The sequence below is a fragment of the Nycticebus coucang genome, chromosome 9 (genome assembly GCF_027406575.1).
Source record: "Nycticebus coucang isolate mNycCou1 chromosome 9, mNycCou1.pri, whole genome shotgun sequence".
NCBI classification, from domain to species: Eukaryota; Metazoa; Chordata; class Mammalia; order Primates; family Lorisidae; genus Nycticebus; species Nycticebus coucang.
Genome location: NC_069788.1, coordinates 53,944,099 through 53,967,802, shown reverse-complemented (window position 1 = coordinate 53,967,802; position 23,704 = coordinate 53,944,099). Strand labels below are relative to the sequence as shown.

Here is a 23,704-nt window from a genome sequence, read left to right as displayed (position 1 = left end):
TATAGAAATCCAGAGAATGAACTTAGCCTACTCAGACTCTGTTTCCCCAAATGTGCCTCAGGGGAAACTTCTATCCCTGTTGGAATTTATATTTAAGATTTCTCGGAGCGGCACCTGTGGCTCAAGGAGTAGGGTGCCGGCCCCATATACCAGAGGTGGCAGGTTCAAACCCGGCCCTGGCCAAAACCTGCAAAAAAAAAGATTTCTCCCTTCTCTTGGGGCTGGGGCCAAGCCTCCCTCACAAGCCCATCCCTTAACAAAATTAAAATAGAAGTAAATGGTTTTTAGCATTGGCCTTTGATGTGTTTGCTGAAAAAAATCATACTGACTTTCATTCTGAAAAACCACACTTAGAAACTAGACCAAAAAATTACTTCCATGCTCCAGATATAACTGTAAGGAATTGATTTGGTATAGTTTTGTCTAGGTTGTGTAACCTTACGTAAATGTATTTGTTGGGTTTATATGTGTTCAGTGTTTTTTTTATTTGTTTTTGTTTTTGAGACAGAGTCTCACTATGTTGCCCTCAGTAGAATGCTGTGGTATCCTAGCTCACAGCAACCTTAAACTCTTGGGCTTAAGCGATTCTCTTGCCTCCATCTCCCAAGTAGTTGGGATTACAGGTGCCTGCCAGAATGCCCAGCAATTTTTTTGTTGTAGTTGCCATTGTTGTTTTATCAGACCCAGCCTGGGTTTGAACCCAGCAGCCCCAGTGTATGTGGCTTGTGCCCTAATCACTGAGCTATGGGCACTGAGCCCATGTGTTCTATTTTTTTTAGAAACTCTTTTAGGTGGCAGTTTTAATAATTAATAGAAATTTAAATGTAACAAAGGGGTTAATAGAATTTAAAAGGAAATAAAAACCCAAGAGAGTTATCTCAAACTTAAGGTTCACTTCCCACTCTAAGATCACACGGTTCTCTACTCTGCTTGCTGGTTAAGGGTTGAGCCTTAACTTGGCAAGTAGTGCTGCAAGTTTTAGATCTAACATTTGATTATCAACATTGAGATATGTGATCATTTCTCTTGCCAAGACAGATAATCTAACAGAGCTGAGCTATAGGGTGGGTACCTACAAATCAAGCCAGGATTTTTCTTTGGAAGCAGTTTCAAATCCACTTCAGCCCTTGAGCAAGTATGCAATTAAAATCCGCAAATGCCATACTCAAATCACCCTGGCCAAAATGGCTTTTCCTGTAAAAGATTTCAAAGCATTCTTTATCATGGTCACAACAAAACCTCAGTAATGCTTCTAGTTGTGCACCATGTAGCCTGTAAGCCCCAGCTAACTGAATGAATTAGCCACTGGTATGCAGTTATTTGATACCAAAACATTAAATATTGGAGAATATTCATGAAAAAGAGTCCGATGGGGTTTATTATTATTAACATTAAGTCAAGACAACAGATAGGAGACTTCAGCCACGTGCTCTGAAAGCCAGCTTTGTTTTATTAAAAATAATGCTATAGGACGATGCCCGTAGCTCAGTGGGTAGGGTGCCGGCCACATACACTGAAGCTGGTGGGTTCGAACCTGGCCTGGGCCAGCTAAAACAATGACAATGACAACAAAATAGCTGGGCATTCTGGCGGGTGCCTGTAGTCCCAGCTACTTAGGAGGCTGAGGCAAGAGAACCACTTAAGCTCAGGAGTCTGAGGTTGCTGTGAACTGTGACACCATGACACTCTACCCAGGACGACAACTTGAGACTCTCTTACAAAATAAATAAGTAAATAAAATAATGTTATAATGTCATATAAGAAATATATTGGATAGAAGATTTACCCAACTTTTCAGTGTAGCCTGGCTATCAGTCATTAATTCATTTTGAAACAAGATCAAAGCCAATGAAAAATCAAAAGCAGCAAACAGTATTGCATATTGTTTTGGGCAGATGTTCTCTTAGGTAGAATATAATGTGTTAACACTAATGATCTAAAGTTTCCCAAAAAATAGCTATCAAAATAATGGATCTGTGAGGTAGAGAGAGATTATCTTGAGAATCTACTGTGTTGAAAATCACACATAGGAATCCATTTAGAGGGGATGTTAATTAAAAGAAGTTAAATTGAACATGACAAAGATCTTTGTTTCCAAGCTAGACCAGATTTCACAGAGTTTTGGTGGCAAGCCATTTTTACCCAAAGCTTTATTTGAGGTTAAAGAGTTAAGACAAAGGATTTTTAGGGCCCAATTTCAGAAGTGCTGGGGGATCTCTAGTATTTGAGCCACTTGCTCTGTGACTATACATCAGGGAGAGCCAGACCCCCTGATTACGGGTTGATTACTGTGTCCCCTGCCAGAGTCATGTTATCAGGCTCTCAGGAGTCCTCAAACTATGGCCCGCAGGCCACATGCTTTCGTGTGATTGTATTTGTTCCCATTTTGTTTTTTTACTTCAAAATAAAATATGTGCAGTGTGCATAGGAATTTGTTCATCGTTTTTTTTTTATTTTTTAAACTATAGTCCGGCCCTCCAACGGTCTGAGGGACAGTGAACTGGCCCCCATTTATAAAGTTCAATCACCCTTCATTCTTCCTACGTGGCACCACTGCTGTTTAGTTTACTCAGGTTTTCTAAAGCAGTAAAGCAAATTATTATAGGATGTACTCTGGCTCCTGTTGGTGATTTTGGGAATGCTGTTGTTAACTATCAATTTGTGTTATCTTTATAGAGCTAATAGTCTATGGAGGGAGCAAATGTGTTACATTAAACATTTTAGGCTAATTATGATTATTCATCTTGACATTACTGAACTATGATATCCATTCTAGAGGAGAGTATTTAAATCCTTTCCTTAAGTTCCTTATTCTTGCCTTCCATTTTAACATGGATTTTCCAGGATCGAGATTTAAAATACATATCTCAAGTATAACACATGGTGGGTGTTTCCTCTATTGTTTATTCTTTCACAATAAACAAGATGACAAAATGCTATTCAAGTTTTAGGACTGCTGGAGTAACATTGTACTTAATAGTGCAATAAAGTAGGTAAGGAATTTTCCCACTCTCTTATTATACTATTACAGGGGCACATACATGACCTTTTTTCAATAAACATCATGCTTCTGTGTCTAGCAGGACTAACATATATTTTCCTAGTAAGATATTCACCCCAAATCAGTACCAGATAATATCATTCTTTGGACTGCTTCTGAGAAAAATGAATTAAGTTATAATCACTGTCTGAGAAACTATTCAAGTATGAAATTTCACTTTCACGTCAGTTGCAAGATGAGTTAAAATGAATAAAAAGTGAACTGTTTCCTGGAGAAAATATGGCAAAGTTAGGGAGATAAAGATTTAATTTTCCTATATGAGGAAAGTTGTGCAGATCTGGAAAATAGGGAATAAACCATTTTAATTTCAGAAGAGCGCTCTACCGTGATCTTTACAATAGTCTCTCCTCATTGCTGTTCCCTGAATGTTTTGTTTTAACATTTAGTAAGAGTGAGTCCATTTTAGTTTAGTTTAGTTTGGTCCATAGGGTCCCAGTGCACAAGCTCAGTCCAAAACAATGGGTTACCATAATTTTTGTTTAACAATCAACAAGAAAGGCAGCCACTGGCACTTGCCTGGAATAGTAGTGTCAGGGCTGATTAACAGGAGAGAGAGATGCTGAATTGAATCTGGAAGTAAAAGAGTTATTTCTACTTCCAGTAGATGCCAGTTTAACTTTTATGTGAAATGAGACTCGGGATATAAAAGTTAACAAGTGTAGGGCGACTGGCTGGATTTAATGTTGTGTTCAGTAGGAAATGTGGCACATCACTAAACATGTGTCATTCCTCCTTTTGTCCATCAATTTATTACATCTTCTCAGAGTTATGGCTTCATACTATTCCTAGGTTTTCAGGGGAAGACTCGCGCTGTCCAACAGTCATCATACAAAGAATTAAACATTTCTTTTTCTCAATGAGATTTATACTACCTCAGATTTTTTAAAATGGAAATGCATAAAAGTTACTTTTTTTTTTTGAGACAGAGTCTCACTATGTCACCCTTGCTAGAGTGCTGTGGCGTCACAGCTCACAGCAACCTTAAACTCTTGGGGTTAAGTGATTCTCTTGCCTCTGCCTCCCAAGTAGCTGGGACTACAGGTGCCCGCCACAACGCCTGGCTATTTTTTGGTTGCAGTTATCATTGTTGTTTAGCAGGCCTGGGCCAGGCTCGAACCTGCCAAGCCTCAGTGTATATGGCCAGCACTGAGCTATAGACACCAACCCCATAAAAGTTACTTTTTAAACCACAGATGTGGTAACACTTTAGGTTAGATATTTGGTAGCAAAAATCAATTAATAGCTCCTGAGTTTTGGTTCCCCTTGAGCATTAATTTAGCTGAAAATCTAGTAGGAGATACTTAATTTTTATAATCTAGTTCATTAAACAGAAATTATTCATATCCATTTTAAAAGTCCACAGAAAACCACCAGGTGAGTGCCTAGGAGATCTTGTAATAAAAAGCAAGGATTGGCCCTCTCTCCAATAAGATAATTTCAAATGATGCAAAATCCAGGTTGAAAGGGCTTCACTCGGACATTCTGAGCACCAAAAAGAATGATGATAGTAATGATTTATGATACATCATATTAATGGAAAAAAAATCCATGAGTTTACAGTAATACTTAGAAAATATAAAGGGACATGGAGGTGTAGAGGATTTTACAAAAGGAAAAGTTGGTCTTTACCAAGGAAGGGCAGCTGATAAATGTAAGAATAAAGAAAAGTAGAAACTGACAATTTTGCAGCTCTGATCATATTCATTAATTCAGGCAAGGATTGTCAATGGTTGCATAAAAACAGGTTCATCCACATGGACTAAAAGTTTCCCCTCATAGAGTGGTTAATTACCAAGGAAAATGGTACTTTACAGTGGAGCAACTGGGAGGTCTTTGCCCTAATCCAGTGATCAAACTTAGCCTCACCAGTAGTGGAACAACATGACATATAATCCAATCAGTAGTTCACATGCTAAAAATGTTTCATGTGATCTAATTATCAGACAAATACAGGATATGGAACAGTCTATATGAAACAGTTGGCCTGGATTCTTCTAAAACATATTAACAAAAAGAGAGGCAGGGATGGTGGTTGGAAAAGAGGATGTGATAGATGGAACACCCAAAGACACATTGTATCCATATATAATGAACATGATCTCAAAAGGAGTGAGATGTTACAAGGCATTCTCCCACTGAGGGATAATTGGGGGAATTTGAATATGGACTATAGTGTTTATATTAGATATTATGTAATTGCTGATAATTTTTTAGATGTGATAATCATATATGATTATGTAGGAGAATGTAATTCTTAGGATATTCATGCAGAAGTATTTAAAGGTAAACCTTAAAATATTGACAGCCTTTAAATGAGCTACTCAAAACTTCGTATGTTAGACAGGAAGAGAAAGAGGGAGAAAGGAAACAGAGAAGAATGGAAGAAATAAATGGTGTGTGACAAAATGTTAGCAATTGACTCTAAGTGAAGAGTATACTTGTATTTATTACACTATCCTTGTGCCTTTTTTTGGTAAATTTGAAGATGTTTAAAATAAGTAGTTGGGGGAAAAGAGTAGGCAGATGTATTGGAAGAATTTAATGGTTAAGAGGTGGATGCAAGTCCATGAACCATTAGGGTTCACGAGGAATTTTTTATCAGTCTTAGATGAAATGAGATAAATAAAAACACTGGGGGAGGGCGGCACCTGTGGCTCAAAGGAGTAGTGCTTCGGCCCCATATACTGGAGGTGGCAGGTTCAAACTGGCCCTGGCCAAAACTATAAAAATAAAAAAGAAAGAAAGAAAAAAACACTGGGGTGAATTTTTCAAAATTTTTCATGAAAGTAAATAGATTGAAAGGACCCTTATAATAGATAAGTCCTTCCTATTTTATCTTTGTGCCTAAGTGCCCTTTTTGATAACAATGGTTGTAGTAGTAACAGGTTTTCTCCTTAAACAAGTCCATACACTATGAATGCTGGGAGAGCACTGGATGAAAGGAGTGTTTCAGCTCACGTATTCATTCAAGCCCTCTCCTAAGGGCTCTAGAGGTGAACAGAACAGAATCCTGGCTTTCCACCCAGAGGTGTTCATCTTGTCTTCCACATATTGCCTTTGTGTCAGTCTCTAAACACTTTTCTACTTGAACCAAACTAGTCCAAATTATGTATTTTTAACATACTGCTTAAGATGATTCAAAAAGTATCCTGCTATTGATTAAAATGAAAACACATGAAAAAAATCACTGTTCTTTATGGTATAGGATGCCATAGTGATTTTTTTTTTGGCCATTAACTTGTAGAAACAGTTTGTCTCTGCCTATGTATCTCCTATTTCTATTCTGAACTTATTTTTTTAAAGTAAGTACACTTGACTAGGTGACTCTTTACAGCTGAAATTCTTGTAGATATGATACTTTTTTTCCCCTGGAACTGAAAGAGGGTCGATGCGGTAGGGGCCAAAAGGCCCCACTGCCTGTATATGGGTAGATTTGCCTAAATTTCTGTATTTCAGGGTAAATTTTCTATTTCCTGATTTTTCTAATTTTCTTTTTTCCCCCTTTACCCAGTCAATTCCGTTTCAATCATCAAGTCTCCATCTTTGCTCTTTTATTAAAAGTGTGTGTTCAAGTGGCTGGTAAAACATTTCTGCCTTTTTGAGAAATGGAGTGAACCATCTTAAAGTTGATGTTAATTTTTTTATTAATATTAAATCATAGCTGTGTACATTAATGTGATCATGGGGCACCATACATTGGTTTTATAAACAGTTTGACACATTTTCATCACACTGGTTGACATAGCCTTCCTGACATTTTCTTAAGTTATTGTGTTAAGACAATTATATTCTACATTTACTAAGTTTCACATGTACCCTTGTAAGATGCATCCTTCACATATGAGGTTCATGATAAGGAGAATGAAGCGAATGCATATGCTCTTGGGTTTTTCTTTTAATTTGGTTTCTTGGACTCTAAGAAACATTATATCCTAAATGTGAGGAAACCGCTTACTCTTGAACACTTAAACTAGGCTATGATAATACTTACATATATTTATATTAAACAAACAACTCTGAGTTACTTCAAGAAACGTAAAAATTTCTTTCTGCGTATTATAATAGATCACTTTCCACCCTCACACTATTATGATCAAATTGAAGCCTCTGTCATCACTACCGATCAGGTGGCCTAATGGTAAGAGTATATGGTTATTCAGACAAGCTCTTCTTAGAGCCTCTGCAAAGTATGTCTAGAATCTAGATAATTAGTGAACACCATGACTAGAGTGATTCCTTTAAGTATTCCTAAAAAACTTCTGTGATATTCCTGAGGAATTACAAGAAAGTGCCCCCCAAATGCCAAATGCCCGTGTTCCCACCACCGTGAAGAGCAAGCTGACGTGTTAGAATCTTTATTTTGCCAGTGCACTCCAGACAAGCTCTAGTTGTGCAGGAGCTCATCTGTCTTATTTGCTGCTATTCCTACTGCCTTCTCCAAGAGTGCCTAGAGCATAGGAGCTGCTTACTAGTATTTGTTGAATCTTGAATAATAAAAAACATTACAGACAACGTCATAGCTTTGTGTCACCACTACTGAGAGGCTCGCTCTTCCCTTCTCCAGAGATACCTTCACAATTTTGATTGGACAATTCCTGTGTATGTTTTGTGTTCAATCATACATGTTTTTATGAACAATATATAGTGTTGTTTTATATGTTTTAGTTTGTATAAATGGCATCCTACCATGTGTATCTTCCTGACACTTGCTTTTTTTCACTCTACATTATCAGTTGAGATTTGTTCATGTTGCTACATATAAAGTTTTTTTTCCTTTTAATGTTGTTCCTTCATAGGCCTCATTTTGTTTATTCAGTCCCCTACTGAGAGACTTTTAGATTGTTCCCAACTTTTTGCTGTTATAAATCTACTTCTTAAAATGCTTCCTCCATTCTTACTCTTTGGGAATAGAAGAATGGAAAAATGATAATATTAACAGTGCTCATAATCATGACCAATTATTGACACACTGGGAGAGCACTGATGGGTACTCCATGCCAAGCGCTATTCTGAACACTTTTTATTCATTATCTAGTTTAATCCTCATAACAATTTAGACAACTGAGACCTGATTTTACAAAAAAAAAAAAAAATTAGCCGAAGTCCCACCACCCTGTAAGCAGCAGACTCAGGATTCAAGCCTAGTTCTTGGTGGTCAAAGCTGTGAGTGTGAGACATAGGTCTGAGAAAGAATAGCCTCTCTTCACTCACCACGGCTTCTGTCATCCTGATAGGGAGACCCTGGGGTCCAGAAAGTGTATAGGAATAGAGCAATGAACTAATGATCTCTATTTCATTGACAAGTTGAAGTGTCTGTTGCCATGGTTTCCCTCTCCATAGGAACATTTTTGCTTGACTATTATTTGAGGAGCTAAACCAATTGAAAGGTCCTTCACCTTCACTTACAATGATCTTTGGCAGATAATTGGAACAAAGTACTTGTCTTGTTGAATTAACCTTTCAAAAAGAGACAGAAAATCTAAAATTATTTATGGAGCTTAGCCATCAGCTGTAACTCTCTTACGTATGTATCCATAAAGGAAGCTTCTGAGGGTGGGTGTTAAGATAGGGGCAGGAATCTTTATTTTGGGCAATTCAAGAATATTTGAAAATGTATTTTTACTTTTCTTCTTCCATCCAGCAAGACTGTATATGTGCTAATTTAATGGGTCATAAAATAAGTTATATTTGAAGAAAATGGTCTAATAAAGTATGAAATTGGAACTCTAAAGATTGAGACTTTTTCAGCACATTGCTGATGGAATCTTTTCTGATAAACAAGTATTATCAATGATGATGTGGTGATAGTGGTGATGGTTATAGGAAATGCTTTTTACTTAAGTGCTATCTTTCCTCCAAACAATTTACATTAAAATTGAGGAGTTCTGTATTTTCATTCGATCTTATATTAAGAACAAGTGACACAAGAAATAAAGAATTTAGAAAAAAATAGTCAGTGTCAGGTAGGGGGAATAGCTGACTTTCCTAAGAGTATGTTTTCAGGAGATTTGTAAAGGATTACTCAACACCCCCACACTTTGCTCTCTCAAAGACTAGTGTTCTATAACTAGCTTTGTTTGTTTTTGTTGTTTCTTTTTAAAAATGTTTATACATTTTTAGAAAAGTAAGATGATGCTTAAGAACTTGATGATGACCAATATAGTTTTAAGAATTATTTATTTAGAGATTTAATGTAAAATGTAAGGTAACCTCAGATCCCACTAAGGTATAAAGTATCATCAGTATTTAATTGCACTGTGGGTAGTAGCTGTGCTAAATCCTGAAAAGCTTTTGACCGAGGAGTCAAGAGAATTCAAAACTACTGTATCCTAAAATGCAATGGGGAGCATACTATGGTGCAAATGGACCCCAGAAGGGACACCTGTAAATGCTCATTGATGGACTATCCCAGCTTTGTTGCTGGGACTAGCCCTATGGGTATTTTCTAATATCCAGCCAGTTTTCTATCCAGTATGTGCTTTTGGAGCCAATAATACCACTTTCCCAAATGAGGTTAGTGTCTTGCAGAGTTAGTAAATGGCAATTGTGCACACTTAGAAAAAGAGATAATATCTGTAGATAATAGTTTCTGCAATTTTTCAAGCTGTAATTGTGCTTCTGCTTATAAAAAGCCAGGTCGGATGCCTTAAGCTGTTAATATTTTGGCTTCATTCTTGCCTTATTCCTTTGCTATGATGGCTTTTTATGTATTTTAGCTTTTTTGTTTCATTGTTTGTGAATAGCGTCTCTCTCCCTCCCCTTTCCTAGTAATGCTATTGCTTTATCTCTCTTCCATTCATATTTTTTTTTCTTTCTTTTTGCTGCATGGAGACTCTCTGCTGTACAAGTGTAAGTATTTTTTGGTGGCTTTGCAGTTTCTGGCCGTACTCGTTTATATTCTTGTGCTCCATTTGCTTCTGTGCTGCTTGGCTGGTCTCCCAGGAGACCACAGTGTCGTCGTCCATCTGCGGATCCTGAATGAAATAGGCAACAATTTAGAGACAAGATTGGATTTTACAAGATGGTTCAGCTAGCAAAACAGGCGATGAATTTAAAATATCCCAGCCATGTGCCTGAAAGCAAGCAGAGTGTTGCTGAAGAGGGTACAAACATTCAAGAGAGGAAAAGTGCTTACTCCATTTATACAATAATAAAAATGAAAAGACATGATTACTTAAACTTTCACGATTTTTTTTTTTTTTTTATCTGATTCTTGTCATATTCCTTGCTTTGAGGCCGGGGTTGTAAAAAAAATTGGCACCATGATCAGCTTTTTGTATTAGAAGAATTCTCCTAATCTGCTTCCTGCTTCTCAACTGGGGTATTATTTTTTTCTTTTAAGTTTTGGTGTGAGTAGGGGAGAAGTTGTAAGTTCTTGAGCTTGGAGTAAGAGTGTTATTTATTTTTTGTGCAAACTTGGCAAATACAAACAAGGAAATTACGTCATCTTATTTTTGTAGTATTAGGCAATTTAACTCTATTGGGATTGACAGGGAAAAATGTCATGTTGTTGGAAAGGTTCCAATGTTGGTCTTACAGCTTGTGATGAAGGTGGACAAAACTCTTGAGCTACAGGCAGAATCGTTTTAAATCTATTGCAATCTATTATAAAAATTGGAAGAGATAAGCAAGATTTCAGAGTGATGTAGATATTGATGGTGCTTTTGGGATTCTTAGGAAATTGAGCTGTGGCATAGTATCTCCCACAGTGGGGATCTATTGATGATTTCTGATATTAGGATAAGAAAGAAGTCTGTTGAAGATTTTCCTGATAAAGTGACCTTTAAGAGTTTAAAACATTTTGTTCTCGTTTCCTTAGGATGTGACTATTAAAAATTACTTATTACTCAAAATGCAATTATTAAGATAAGTTAATTTTGTCTAGGTTTATTGCTGACAACATGTTAACCATGAATTGATTTATGAAAGGTCCATTTGGAGTGTGCACTTCTTCTGTCTCAGCTGTTGGCCCTTCGTCTGATAGGCAGCTTGTGATTTCCCTGTCTCAGAAAATACTTAGGCATTAACCAGTGTCAGAGGAAGCTCAATGAGGACCAGACAACGGTCTGAGAAAATTAACCCTTTCATTTTAGTACAAAAAGGGAAGAGAGCTAACAGTTCCAAAGAAGATAGTAAAGTCAGATGTTTTTCCTAGGGTATAATTCATCAACCCAACAGTTGAGGGAGGAGAGCAAGTAAACCAAATTTCTAGAAAAACATTAAATATTTGCTCCTATATATACACTTAAGTGGATAAATATAGTTCATTTTCACTTTTCCTCCTGTTTTAGATTTATATGTAATGGGATTGTTGGAATAAGCCAATAAGATTGAGGAAGTCCACTTGTCCATAAAACTAAGGAAAAATAAATTCCAAAGAAAAGTAAGAAAAATATTAGGGAAATAATTTTTTTCTCTATTTTTATACTTAAACCCAATGAGAGAAAGAGATAGAAACTGGGTTTCATTCTTAAGACCAATTGCAGAGGGCGGCGCCTGTGGCTCAAGGAGTAGGGCGCCGGTCCCATATGCTGGAGGTGGTGGGTTCAAACCCAGCCCCGGCCAAAAAAAAAAAAAAGACCAATTGCAGAAACTAGACTGATTATAAATTTTCTGTATTTTATCCAAAGTCCATTGGCCCTGTGGCAAAACTTCAGACATGATAAATACAGTGGAAGAGTTTTGTGGGAAATGGAATTAGAAGGTTTTGCACTTGTAAAAAGCACAGAAAATAAAGCAATGAAATGGATGTGAATGCATTTTTCTAATGTTCAAACTTTGTATACTGGGCTTTGAAACATTAAAAAACGAGACAAAGAGTAGAAAACGAGTTCTCCCTTGATTGATATCAACCATCAGAAAATACTGCTGATTTTGTGTGTTTCTTAATGTCTCTAAAATTAGGTTGAGCTGAACAATACATTTACAGATGGATATCCATTTATAATGTTTCTTTCTATGCATATTTTATATTTTATCTATGCTTTATATGTATAACTATATATATCCCTTTTCATATGTTTGCGAAATTGTAATGTATTTAAAATGTCATAATTTTCATGTATTTTCCAGGTATTTGATATCTACTATAAAGGCTTTAATAATAGAGAAACTTCAGCCAGCTTATTTTTCCTCATGAATACTGTTTCTATAAAATTTAACCAAGAGTCACAGGGAAAAAAAGGACAACTTCAATCCATGCATTTTTAAACTTCTTTCCTATTTATTCTACAATCTGAATGAAATGGGCTAGAAATTATATCCCAAGCTGCTCCTTGATTCTTTTATCTACTATATTTGTATACGAGGAGGGTAAAATACTGAAGAACTTTTCACAACTAAACACAGCCTGTATTTCAGTAGTTTGTATCTCTTCAGAATTAATTATTTTCAGAGGTTTCACTTGTAAATAGACCAGGCTTGCCTCTAACTCATTCAGCCAACTGCAAGACCAAGCTGGGGAAGAACTGCCTTCACACTGGATTCCTTTCCCATTGCATTGGGTTGACTATGTTTTTATTGAGCCTGCAAAGCCTGTTACTTTATAAATAGATATTCCTCAGATTGTCTGCTTTTAACAAAACCTGAGAGAACCAAATCAGCAAATTTCATTTTGTATTTCAGGAAAACCAGACTGGAATTAAATATATTGCTCATCACTTTTTCTCTTCCCCTATCTTTCAACAATAAGTAATAGCAAAAATAATAATAAAAGTATTGTTATTAAAGCTGGCATATTTATTTGTCAAAACTGTAGAGCTGTTTGCTTTAAAGGTCAGTATGTCTGATTTTTTTCTTTGAGCCAAAGAATGTTTTTCCACCAGGTAGATTTCTTTTTCTTGAGAAAGCCTTAGACAACGACCTATTCAATGAAGTGAAAGTGCACAAACTTAAGTTCTTTCAGTTACGTTAGCTCTTAGTTCACACAAGTACCAGTTTCCAGTAGCAAACCAGTTAAAAGAGGAGGACGGGAGAGATGCTGAGCTCCTTCATCGCTAGGTTCTGTCCCTGGCTCTGCTCCTACTGCCAGCTTGAGTGTTAGCCTTTGTCATCTCTAGGGTTGTTTTTGGTGTTTTTGAGACAATCTCACTTTATTGTCCCAGCTAGAGTGCTGTGATGTTATAGCTCACAGCAACCTCAAACTCCTAGGCTTAAAGGAGTCTCTTATCTCAGCCTCCCAAATAGTTGGAATCACAGGTGCCCACCCTAACACCCGGCTAATTTTTCTATTTTTAGTAGAGACAGGGTCTCGCGCTTGCTCAAAGTAGTCTCAAACTCCTGAGCTCAGGTGATTTCCACCCCCCACCCCCTGTCTTGGCCTCCCAAGTGCTAGGATTACAGGCATGTACCTGGCCATCTATGGCTTGTTTTTGTCCTTTGAGTTTTTTTCTGTAAATGATAACAAAACGTCAGCCCTCTCCTTTGACATTTGTGTGATCCTATTAAGGGAAAAGATAATGACTTCCTGAAGGTTGGCTTTGCACCATAAACAGTTGACACCAAAGCTAGGAAAATGCTCTTAAGTTTTGGCCTTGGTTTGAGTTTGGGTTTCATTTTTTAAGACTACCAGGATCAAAGCTGTCTTACTGAGGAATGCCAGTATGTATCTATTTTAATATCCTCATGTACAGCTTTAAGTTAAATTTTATTATCATTCATTCTTCTTTTCAGCTACACAAATAGAATTTAGCTAGTTAAGCTATGGGGAGAAAGTAGGGCATTAACTCTATCATTTGAGAAATTTAAATATTGTGAAATATATCCATTCTGGGTGACTCTCACCTGTAATGCTAGCCCTTGGGAGGATTGCTTGAGCTCAAGCGTTGGAGCTCCAAGAGTTGGAGACTAGCCTGGACAAGAGAGAGACCCCATTTCTACTAAAAATAGGAGAAAAAAAAAATAGCCGGGCATTGTGGCAGGTGCCTGTAGTACTGGCTACTCAGGAGGATCACTTGACCCTAGGACTTTGAGGTTGCAGTGAAGTATGATGACACCTCTATAGTCTAGCCAGGGTGACAGAGTGAGACTTTGTCTCAATTTAAAATAAGAAGAAGAAGAAGAAATATGTCAGTTTAATCTTTTCAGTCAGGCTATCAGCCATCCTCTAAAACAGTGAAACAAATACTGAGTTTAAACAATTTCTGGAATGTTTCTGAAGTTTGAAAGGCAAGTTTTCTGTGACAACCTGTCTAAATGTTTTCTTTATTTTATTGCTAGATGACTCCTAAATCCAAAAGGAAGAGTATCCATAGCCGAATGCTGCGGCCTGTTTCTAGGGCCTTTGGTAAGTGAATGTTTTGCTAATGCCAATCATTTCCTTGTAACTGTGAAAGACCCTCAGCAAGGCCCGCTGACCATTTTAGGAATATTTCTTAGAGACGTACCGTATGAGTAAATAGCGAGAATGAGAGTGAAAGAGAGTTAGGTGATCTGTGAATGAGTGTTTGCTATTCCATGATAAATTTACTCTTAGGAATTTGTTTTATACATTTCTATGCATTAAGCTTTGGCCTTGAACATTTTCGTTTTAATTTTAGAAATGGAGTTTGATCTAGATAAAGCTCTTGAAGAGGTGCCAATTCACATTGAAGACCCACCCTTCCCATCCTTCAGACAGGAGAAGCGGAGCTCAGGATTTATCTTTGAGTTGCCCTCTGAAGAGGGGAAGAAGCTGGAGCACTTCACCAAGTTACGCCCCAAACGAAATAAGAAGCAGCAGCCCACCCAAGCAGCGGTAGGTGGGCCAAGATGCCCCAGCTCTCCCTTACTATTTCCTTCTTGCGGGAAGCTGGAGTGCTTTGCACAACACAAAAGCTATAGTTAAGGAGTCTGGACCCTCTCTACGCGTGATATGCATGCTAAGTACCCAACTTGGTGCACAATAATTTTGGAGAAGTCAATGCTATTAAGTTTCCACTCTTGAGAACAGAGCTGCCCTTGGAAAGCCCTAGAAAAATATCAGACATGTGGGTGAGATACATAGGCTATGTCTATAGCGTTTTACAGTGTCTGAGTGAAAAGACATAAAATAAGTACCAAAAGAACTTACTTGCCATTGAAAATGGTTTGCTTTGGGGGTGCACATAGATGCTGCCCCCACCTCCCTGCTTTGTCCTGCTGTGGTCCCCGTGAAGAGGTCTGATGTGGGAGCATTGGCGTATGACTCAGCGTTCTGCTCTTTTGTTCCAGAAGAAGATTGAATTGTATGTGTTGATGAGCCTTCATATAATTCACCCTGTGTTTCTCCCTGGCTAATGTCTTTTCTCTCCTTTAGAGCAAAACTTCCTAGAAACGTTCGTCTGTGCCCACTGTCTCACTTCCTCACCGTCATGTCACTCCACAATCCAAATCGTCCCTCCATACCTGCCCACCCCCAACTACCCTGACAAGGTCACTATTGACCTACTCCTATTGTCTCTTTTCAGCTTTCTGTCATCTTACTTGATGTCTCAGCAATTCCTTGACATAGAAAGCTCCATCCTTTCCCAAAAATTGGTCTGAGTTACCACATTCTTTTCTTTTCTACCTATCTCTCCTGTGATGCTTTTCAGTTTTCTTCTGCTAGGCCTTTTTAAGTTTTTTATTGGCCCATTGGGTGATGTCATCTAACCCTATGGGATTTTGTTTTGTTTTGTTTTGTTTGAGGTAGAGTCTCACTATGTCACCCTTGATAGAGTGCTGTGGCATCACAGCTCACAGCAACCTCAAACTCTTGGGCTTAAGCGATTCTCTTGCCTCAGCCTCCCAAGTAGCTGGGACTACAGGTGCCCACCACAACGCCTGGCTGTATTTTTTGTTGTTGTTGCAGTTGTCATTGTTGTTTAGCTGTCCGGGCTGGGTTTGAACTCTCTAGCCTCAGTCTATATGGCAGGCTCCATAACCAATGTGCTACAGGTGCTGAGCTGTAGTCCGTGGCTTTAGTTTCTAGTTGTGACTGTAACCCTCTCTGCTCTAGATTTTGGGATGTCTACTTGCCTCCTGAACTTGAGTATACCAGGTCACTTTGGGCTCAACAGATTGAAAACTGAGATCCTGTCTTTCTTACAAACCTGCCCTTTCCCTATATCCTCTGTTCTTCATGAGACATCATCAATTGACAGGTTTGAAAGGTATATATGATCCTGATCACCAGCTTTCCACCTTCCTCCTTTCATCTCTATGTACCCCACTGGGCTACAGTCCTCTGGTGCTGCAACCCCTTTCTCATTGCTTCCCCCTTTGTGCTCCGACAAAGCTGTAGTTGCCTGATGTGAGGGAAGGATGTTCTCACAGAGTAGTTGACTCAGTGCACAGCCTGAGCACCTCTCCATGGAAGCCCTGGCTTCTCTGGTGCCTGTTCAGCTCTCACAGCATATTGTTTTCACAGCTCTCTCCTTGTCTGTAAGTTCTGTGTAGGAAGGACCTGTGATTTATTATCCATGGTAACATGCTCAGTGCTTTCTGTGGGTTTAAACTGTAGTGAAAAAAATAATAATAATAAAAAATAAATAAACTGTAGTAAGTGTTCAACAATGCTTGTTAGATAAATAGATGATGGCTGGAGACATAGATGGATGAGAGTCACAACAACTTACTTCCATGATCTGTAATTTACTCCCTTTAGATCAAGCTTTAGTTACATTTCGTTCATTTTTCTCATTTGAAGCTAAAGAACTTGACACAGTTTGAAAAACAAAACTCCCCCCAACCAAAAAAAAAGCCTCTAATAAACTGTTTTCTAATTTACTTGGTTTTAACTTTTTAAATTATTACATATTCTTAAAAGAATAAACTTCCCCCCCCCCTTTTTTCTTTTTTTTTTTTTAAATAAGTAAAAGGCCTTGGGAAAGATACAGCCTCAAACACAGTAACCCATCTCTAGATTTGAACTTATTACTAAATAAATGGTTTCTTTTTGCCTCTTTCTATGTGGAGAATCATTAACAATGTAACTTGTATCTGAAATGATGGCTTAACCTTTCCCATTAAATTGGTGACTTATGGAAAGAGAGAATTTTGTATATTTTTTTCTTTACACATTTAAGAAACAAAGAAAGGAAGGGAGTCGTGAGAGACCTAGTGAAGATACATACGTGATACTGCAAGGAAGAAAAGAGGCTTTTTCTCACCCTTTGCTAGGTTCATGGCTGAAGCACCTGTAACTAAAGACAGAATAAGAGAAAAGCCTAACCGAATTATGTAGTTGAAGTTTTATGTGATATGGAAAAGTTCAGTAATGAAGAACCAAAGAAACAGGGAAAGCTGAGTGTTTTTATGGTAAGTTGAGGAAGCAGAGGAATGTGATTGGACAAAGGAGTGTGATGTGATGGTCAGAAGTTGCGGGGAAGTGAACAAGTCCTCCTTGTTCAGATTTTTTTCTCTTTCTCCTCTTCAGAGAAAAGACTCGTTCTTTCCTCTGGGTATAGGGAGGATACCATTTGAATGAGGATTTTGCGGCCTGCTTTAAGGAAGAAGGGTGAGGGGAAAAAGAGAAACCTTTCTGCTTCTACTATCTTCTCAAATGCCAAGGTGCCATATTGTGGGGTACTATATCCTGAACCCCATCAAAATATTCTAAAGAAACTTGCCCTTTGTTCACACTAAAGTTGGGATTCACCGTGGGCTATAACACGAAGATGAGTCCCAAAGTAAGGGATAATGGCCATGGTTCTAAATAAATCTGGCTTTCCAGAGCCTTGGTGGACTAATAAATTTGGATTAGCATGCTTTTACTAGTGTTCATAGTGGAAATGTATTACCTTTATAATATCACAATGCCTACAGTTTTCAAACTACTTTCATGTCTTAAACAACCTTGTGAAGCTGCCACACAGGCACCATTATTCCTGTTTTTCAGGTGAGAACGAGGAGATTGTGGCAACAGCAATCATTAACATTTGTCATTGTTCTTCTTGCTAAGATTGAACAAAATCAGGCCGTTCTAAGTTAACCTTAGCTTTTCTATAACTTGTCCCTAAACACTAATGTCCCTACTAAACCTGTCCAAGTCCAGAATTCTCAAGGTAAGGCTAAGTTAAATGCCAACATGCCAGTTTCTTCTGGGCTAAACATAATTTTTTTTCTTTTTTTGAGACAGAGTCTCATTTTGTTGCCCTGGGTAGAATGCTGTGGCATCATAGCTCACAGCAACCTCAAACTCCTGGGCTCAAGACATTATCTTGCCTCAGCCTCCCAAGTAGCTGGGACTACAGGCACCTGCCACAACACTTGGCTATTTTTTAGAGACGCATTCTCAGCACTTGGCTCAGACTGGTCTGAAACATGTGAGCTCAGGCCATCTACCCGGCTTGGCCTCCCACATTGCTAGGATTGCAGGCATGAGCCATATTGTTGCACATGTCACTACTGATTTCTGTGCCAAAAATATACAAATAAATACATAAATATGAAGAGTAGACAAGTATATCTTAGGCCAAACCAAAATGGTTTTAAATTACTAGGTATCGTATGAATAATGGATATAGATGTTTTAGCTATACATTTTAATTCTCTCCTATACTCCTATAGAAACTAAGATTTATTTTTAATAACAAAAGATAAAATATGCCAGTTTCCTTTTTTTTTTACTTAAAATATATATAAAACTTCTTAAACATTGCATTATAGCTGATAAGCCCATAGAAGTTAGTCATTGCCTGTAGCAGTAAGAGCCGATGTTAGGCTCAGCCAATGGGCTCTCCATTCCCTGGGAAAATGTGTCTGGATAAGGCATGTGATTTTTTTTTTTTTTTAAACCCGAGCCAAATTGTTTCTAAAATGCCAGCATTGGCTACACCATTGAGTAGTCATGAGAAATAAGGAGAATAAAAGTATACAATCTTTAAATTAGTATTTCCATTTTATTAATATTAGCTACCTTTACAATATAAATATTATGTTGGCTTTTGCCTTTACTCCTTTTTTTCTCTTTCCTTCACTTAATAATAGAGGAAGAAGAGAAAAAAGATGTCCCTGGAAACTGATTAATACTACCCTTATGGGGCGGCGCCTGTGGCTCAGTAGGTAGGGCGCTGGCCCCATATACCGAGGGTGGCGGGTTCAAACCCGGCCCCGGCTGAACTGCAGCCAAAAAATAGCTGGGCGTTGTGGTGGGCGCCTGTAGTCCCAGCTACTCGGGAGGCTGAGGCAAGAGAATCGCTTAAGCCCAGGAGTTGGAGGTTGCTGTGAGCTGTGTGATGCCATGGCACTCTACCGAGGGCCATAAAGTGAGACTCTGTCTCTACAAAAAAAAAAAATACTACCCTTATGTACCCTCACTGATTTAGGGGATTCTCTTTTTTATTTTAATTTAGGGCATTCTTTTTTTTTAAAATTTATTTATTATTAAATCATAACTGTACATTAATGCAGTCATGGGGCACCATATACTGGTTTTATATACCATTTGACATATTTTCATCACACTGGTTAACATAGCCTTCCTGGCATTTTCTTAGTTATTGTGTTAAGACATTTATATTCTACATTTAGTAAGTTTCACATGTATTTAGAATTATTATTATTATTATTTTTATTTATTTTTTTTTTTTGCAGTTTTTGGCCAGGGCTGGGTTTGAACCTGCCACCTCCTGCATATGGGGCCAACGCCCTACCCCTTTGAGCCACAGGTGCCGCCAATTTAGGGGATTCTTAACCATGTGTGTAGAGAAGCAAATCAATGAACTTTACAAAAATTTACATTCAAAAATTATTTCCTCAGTCAAAGTGACTTTCTGAAAGTCTTTACTTTGGGAAAAAGAGCTTCACACAGGTAAATTAAGAGTGAAAATGCCATTTTTGAAGGTACTAGAATGTTCCAGCATGCCTAAGAAAGGGTACAACAGAGAAAAGGGGGTATGCATAGTATACAGCTGGCCCTCTGTATCCATGGGTTTTGCATCCACAGATTCACCCAACTGCAGATTTAAAATATTTAGAAAAAAACAATAAGCATTATAACACAACAATAAAAACACACTGTATTAGATCTTATAATAATCTAGAAATGATTCAAAGCATATACCAGCATGTGCCTGGGCTATCTACAAATCATGTACCATTTTATATAAGGGATTTGAGCATCCAGAGTTTGGTTATCTGAGGGAGGGCTGGAACCAATCACCTACAATATTGAGGGGCAGAACTGTATTAGGGAGGATTAAACCAACCCTACTATATGAGATATATTCTTACTATGTTGAAACACTATGTTGAAATATTTTGTATTTCTTTATTAAAAATTTCAGATTAGTTTATAATGTTTGCATTTGCTAGGTAAGGTCCCTGTTGTAGATGTGTCCCCACGGAGGGGGTGTGCCATTTACCTTGTGCCCATTAGGTGAGAACACACTAATCCCCCTTCCTCTACCCTTCTGCCTACCCCCAACTCGAATAGCATTTTTTCTCTTGTGTGTGGGTGTATTCGTTCATCTACTGGCTTCGTCTTAGTACTGAATATATTGGATACTTGCTTTTCCATTCTTGTGATACTGAATGTTCTCCAGTTCTATTTAGGTTAATACAAAAGATGTATTAACCCCATCTTTTTTATGATTGTATACATAGTATACATATACCACTGTTTGTTAATCCATTCCTGGGTTGATGAGCAATTGGTTTGATTCCACATCTTAAGGATTGTAAGTTGAGCTACAATAAACAATTTAGTGTAAATCCTTATATAAAATAATTTTTTTTTCTTCTGGGTAGTTACCGAGTAATGGGATTGTGGGATCAAATGGATAGTCTGTTTTGAGTTATTTGAGGATTCTCCATACTTTTTTCCAAAGAGGCTATATTAGTTTGCGGTCCCACCAACAGTGTAAAAGTGTTGCCTTCTCTCCATATTTGCACCAACAAATGCAGCTTTGGGACTTTATGATGTGGGCTGTTCTCACTGAGGTTACGTGGTATCTCAGAGTGGTTTTGATTTACATTTCTCTGATGATTAGGGATGATGAGCATCTTTTCATATGTTGTTAGCCATTCATCTGTCTTTCTCAGAGAAGGTTCTGTTCATGTCTCTTGCCCAGTGATAGATGGGATTGTTTGCTCTTTCTTTGTTGATTAATTTGTAGATTCTAGTTATCAAGCCTTCATCAGATTCATAACATGTTTATTTCTTTTCCCATTTTGAAGGTGGTTGTGCTTTGTTTTGTCCTTAGCTGTACATAAGCTTTTCAGCTTAATTAAGCCCCACTTATTTATTTTTGTTATTTGTCGCGATTGCTAATGCTGTTTTCTTCATAAAATCTTTCCCAGACTGATATCTAGAGTTTTGCCCACTCTTTCTTCTAGGATTTTTATTGTTTCATGTTTTAGATTTAAATATTTCATCCATCTTGTTTTTGTAAGTGGTGAGGGGTACAGATCCAGTTTCAGTCTTTTATATGTGGTTATTTGGTTCTCCCAGCACCATTTATTGAATAGGGATTCTTTTCCCCAGTATATGTTTTTGTTTGGTTTATCAAAGATCAAATGGGTATTAGAGACTGGTTTCATCTCTAGCTTTTTCTATTACTGTGTTACATAGATCTATACCTCTATTTTTGTGCCAATACCATGCTGTTTTGATCACTGTGGACTTGTACTATAACCTGAAGTCTAACAGAGTAATGCCTCCATATTTGTTTTTATTACTAAGAATTGACTTGGCTATATGGGTTTTTTTCTGGGTCCGTACAAAATGAAGAACTATTTTTTTGAGTTCTTCAAAATATGTTGTTAGTATTTTAATGGGGATTACACTGAATGCACAGATTGCTTTAGGTAAAATAGATATTTTAACTATGTTGATTCTTCCCAGACAAGGACATGGTATGTTCTTCCATTTGTTAATGTCTTCTGGTATTTCTTTTCTCAGAGTTTCATAATTCTTTCTACAGAGATCCTTCACCTCCTTTGTTCGATACATTCCCAGGTATTTCTATATTTTATTTTTTACATCATAGTTCATTGTGGTTATTTCTGGTCAGGAGACCCTACAATGGTCATTCAGGGATCCAGGCTGCTTTTACTTTTTGGCTGCAAATTCCTCTTTGGTCCTTGGAGTCTTATCTATTCAGGTAAAAGTTGACACATAAAGCACTAAGGTTCATGTAGTTCATAAGTGAAGTGATGAACTTCATTTTCAGCTGAATGCCATTTTCCAGAACTTGGCCACTTAGCCAGATAACTATAGGCAAGCCTGAGAAACACATTCTACCCATGGCACCTAATAGTGATGGAGGGTTGCTGATTTCAGCTTTATACATATCCACTACCACTTAACTATTGCTTCTATTATAGCTATAGGTGAAAAGTATTCCCTTAAGGAAAATGTATTAAAAATTTTATATAGAAGAGTGGAAAACACACTGGACTGGGATGTAGTCCTGACTCTGCCACTATCTAGAATCATCTCCCAGGGGAAAGAATTTTAAAGATTATCTACTCACTGTTCAAGGGAATATGAAGCTCAGGGCAGATAACTGATTTGCCTGTGGTCATTCTCTGAATTATTGTACCGTGCAGTGGCTTCACTTTGCACAATATGTCAGTGTCAGTTTGCCCTGTGTACTTGGTATAGACCCACACTACTTGGCCCCCTGATGAAACAAACCACCTCTAAGTAAAATCAGCTAAACCAAGCATAGTGTCACATGCCTGTAGTCCCAATTTAGGAGCTGACACAGAACAAACACTTGAGCCAGGAGTTTGAAGCCAGCCTTGGCAACATAGTGAGACCTCCATCTCCTAAAAATAAATGAATAAAAAATATTATTAGTGCCATTAAAAAAATTATGTAAATCCTGCATAATAGATTTTCTGCTGTGTTTTGAATCACAATATCCATAAGGGCTGGAAGAGATTTTTGAAGTCATCTTGTCTGATCCCTCATGAAGTAAGTGTTTAAAAACTCCCACACAGCCATCACTTGGCCATCCCATCTATAATGACCTCTTTCAGTGAAGCCACCATTTTATATTATGAAAGCTCTAATTATTAGCAAGTTATTTTTTGTGTTGCTAACAATCTTTACAATTTTAACTTACCCATCTTGTACCAACATTCATCATCTGGAGTGGCACATGTTGTTTAAGTCTCTTCTACTGAGTAGACTTACACAGTACCAATATTTGTTGAGTCAAATCTAAATTTCCCTCAGCTCTTTCAAGTATTCATCATATGATAAAACTGTCTGGAATCCATTTACAGGTCTTTTTACTCTGCTCTGAATATGTTACAGTGTGACACCCAAGACAAAATAGAGTACCGTACTTTAGTAGGATTGGCCATATCACTTCCCTCTTTTTAAATACCATACTTCTCTTTATTCAACCACAGGTAACCATCATCTTTTTAATGGCCAGATCTTTCAGGTGACTGGTATTGGTCTTATTATCAGGCAAGGCCTGTAATCTGTTTTTATAAGCATAGTTTTGATGGAGGAAAAGGGGGGAATCTGAACTTAACTCAGAGTCCCTAGTATATATCCAGTTACATCTCAATGGACAGAAATGAACTATATTTCCACCCTAGCTACAGAGAATCTAGGAAGATAAGTGGTCTGTTGGTCATATTGATATTCCAAGTAAGTCAGGGCTGTGTTACTGAGCAAACAGAGAGAATGGACACTGGATAAGCATATAGCAGTTTCTCCTGGTACTTATTCAGTTGAGAAAT

The 23,704-nt window shown here is 37.6% G+C and overlaps 1 protein-coding gene across 6 annotated transcripts in view; it reads left to right on the top strand.

Moving 5' to 3' along the window:
- CARMIL1 (capping protein regulator and myosin 1 linker 1) overlaps positions 1-23,704 on the top strand; it is a 346,904-nt gene that overhangs the window by 290,673 nt on the left and 32,527 nt on the right. For all 6 annotated transcript variants that reach the window (XM_053602593.1, XM_053602591.1, XM_053602592.1 and 3 more), the window contains exons 30-31: positions 14,279-14,345; positions 14,599-14,795. In XM_053602593.1, the coding sequence (XP_053458568.1) occupies positions 14,279-14,345; positions 14,599-14,795 (264 nt within the window). The remainder of the gene's footprint in view (positions 1-14,278; positions 14,346-14,598; positions 14,796-23,704) is intronic.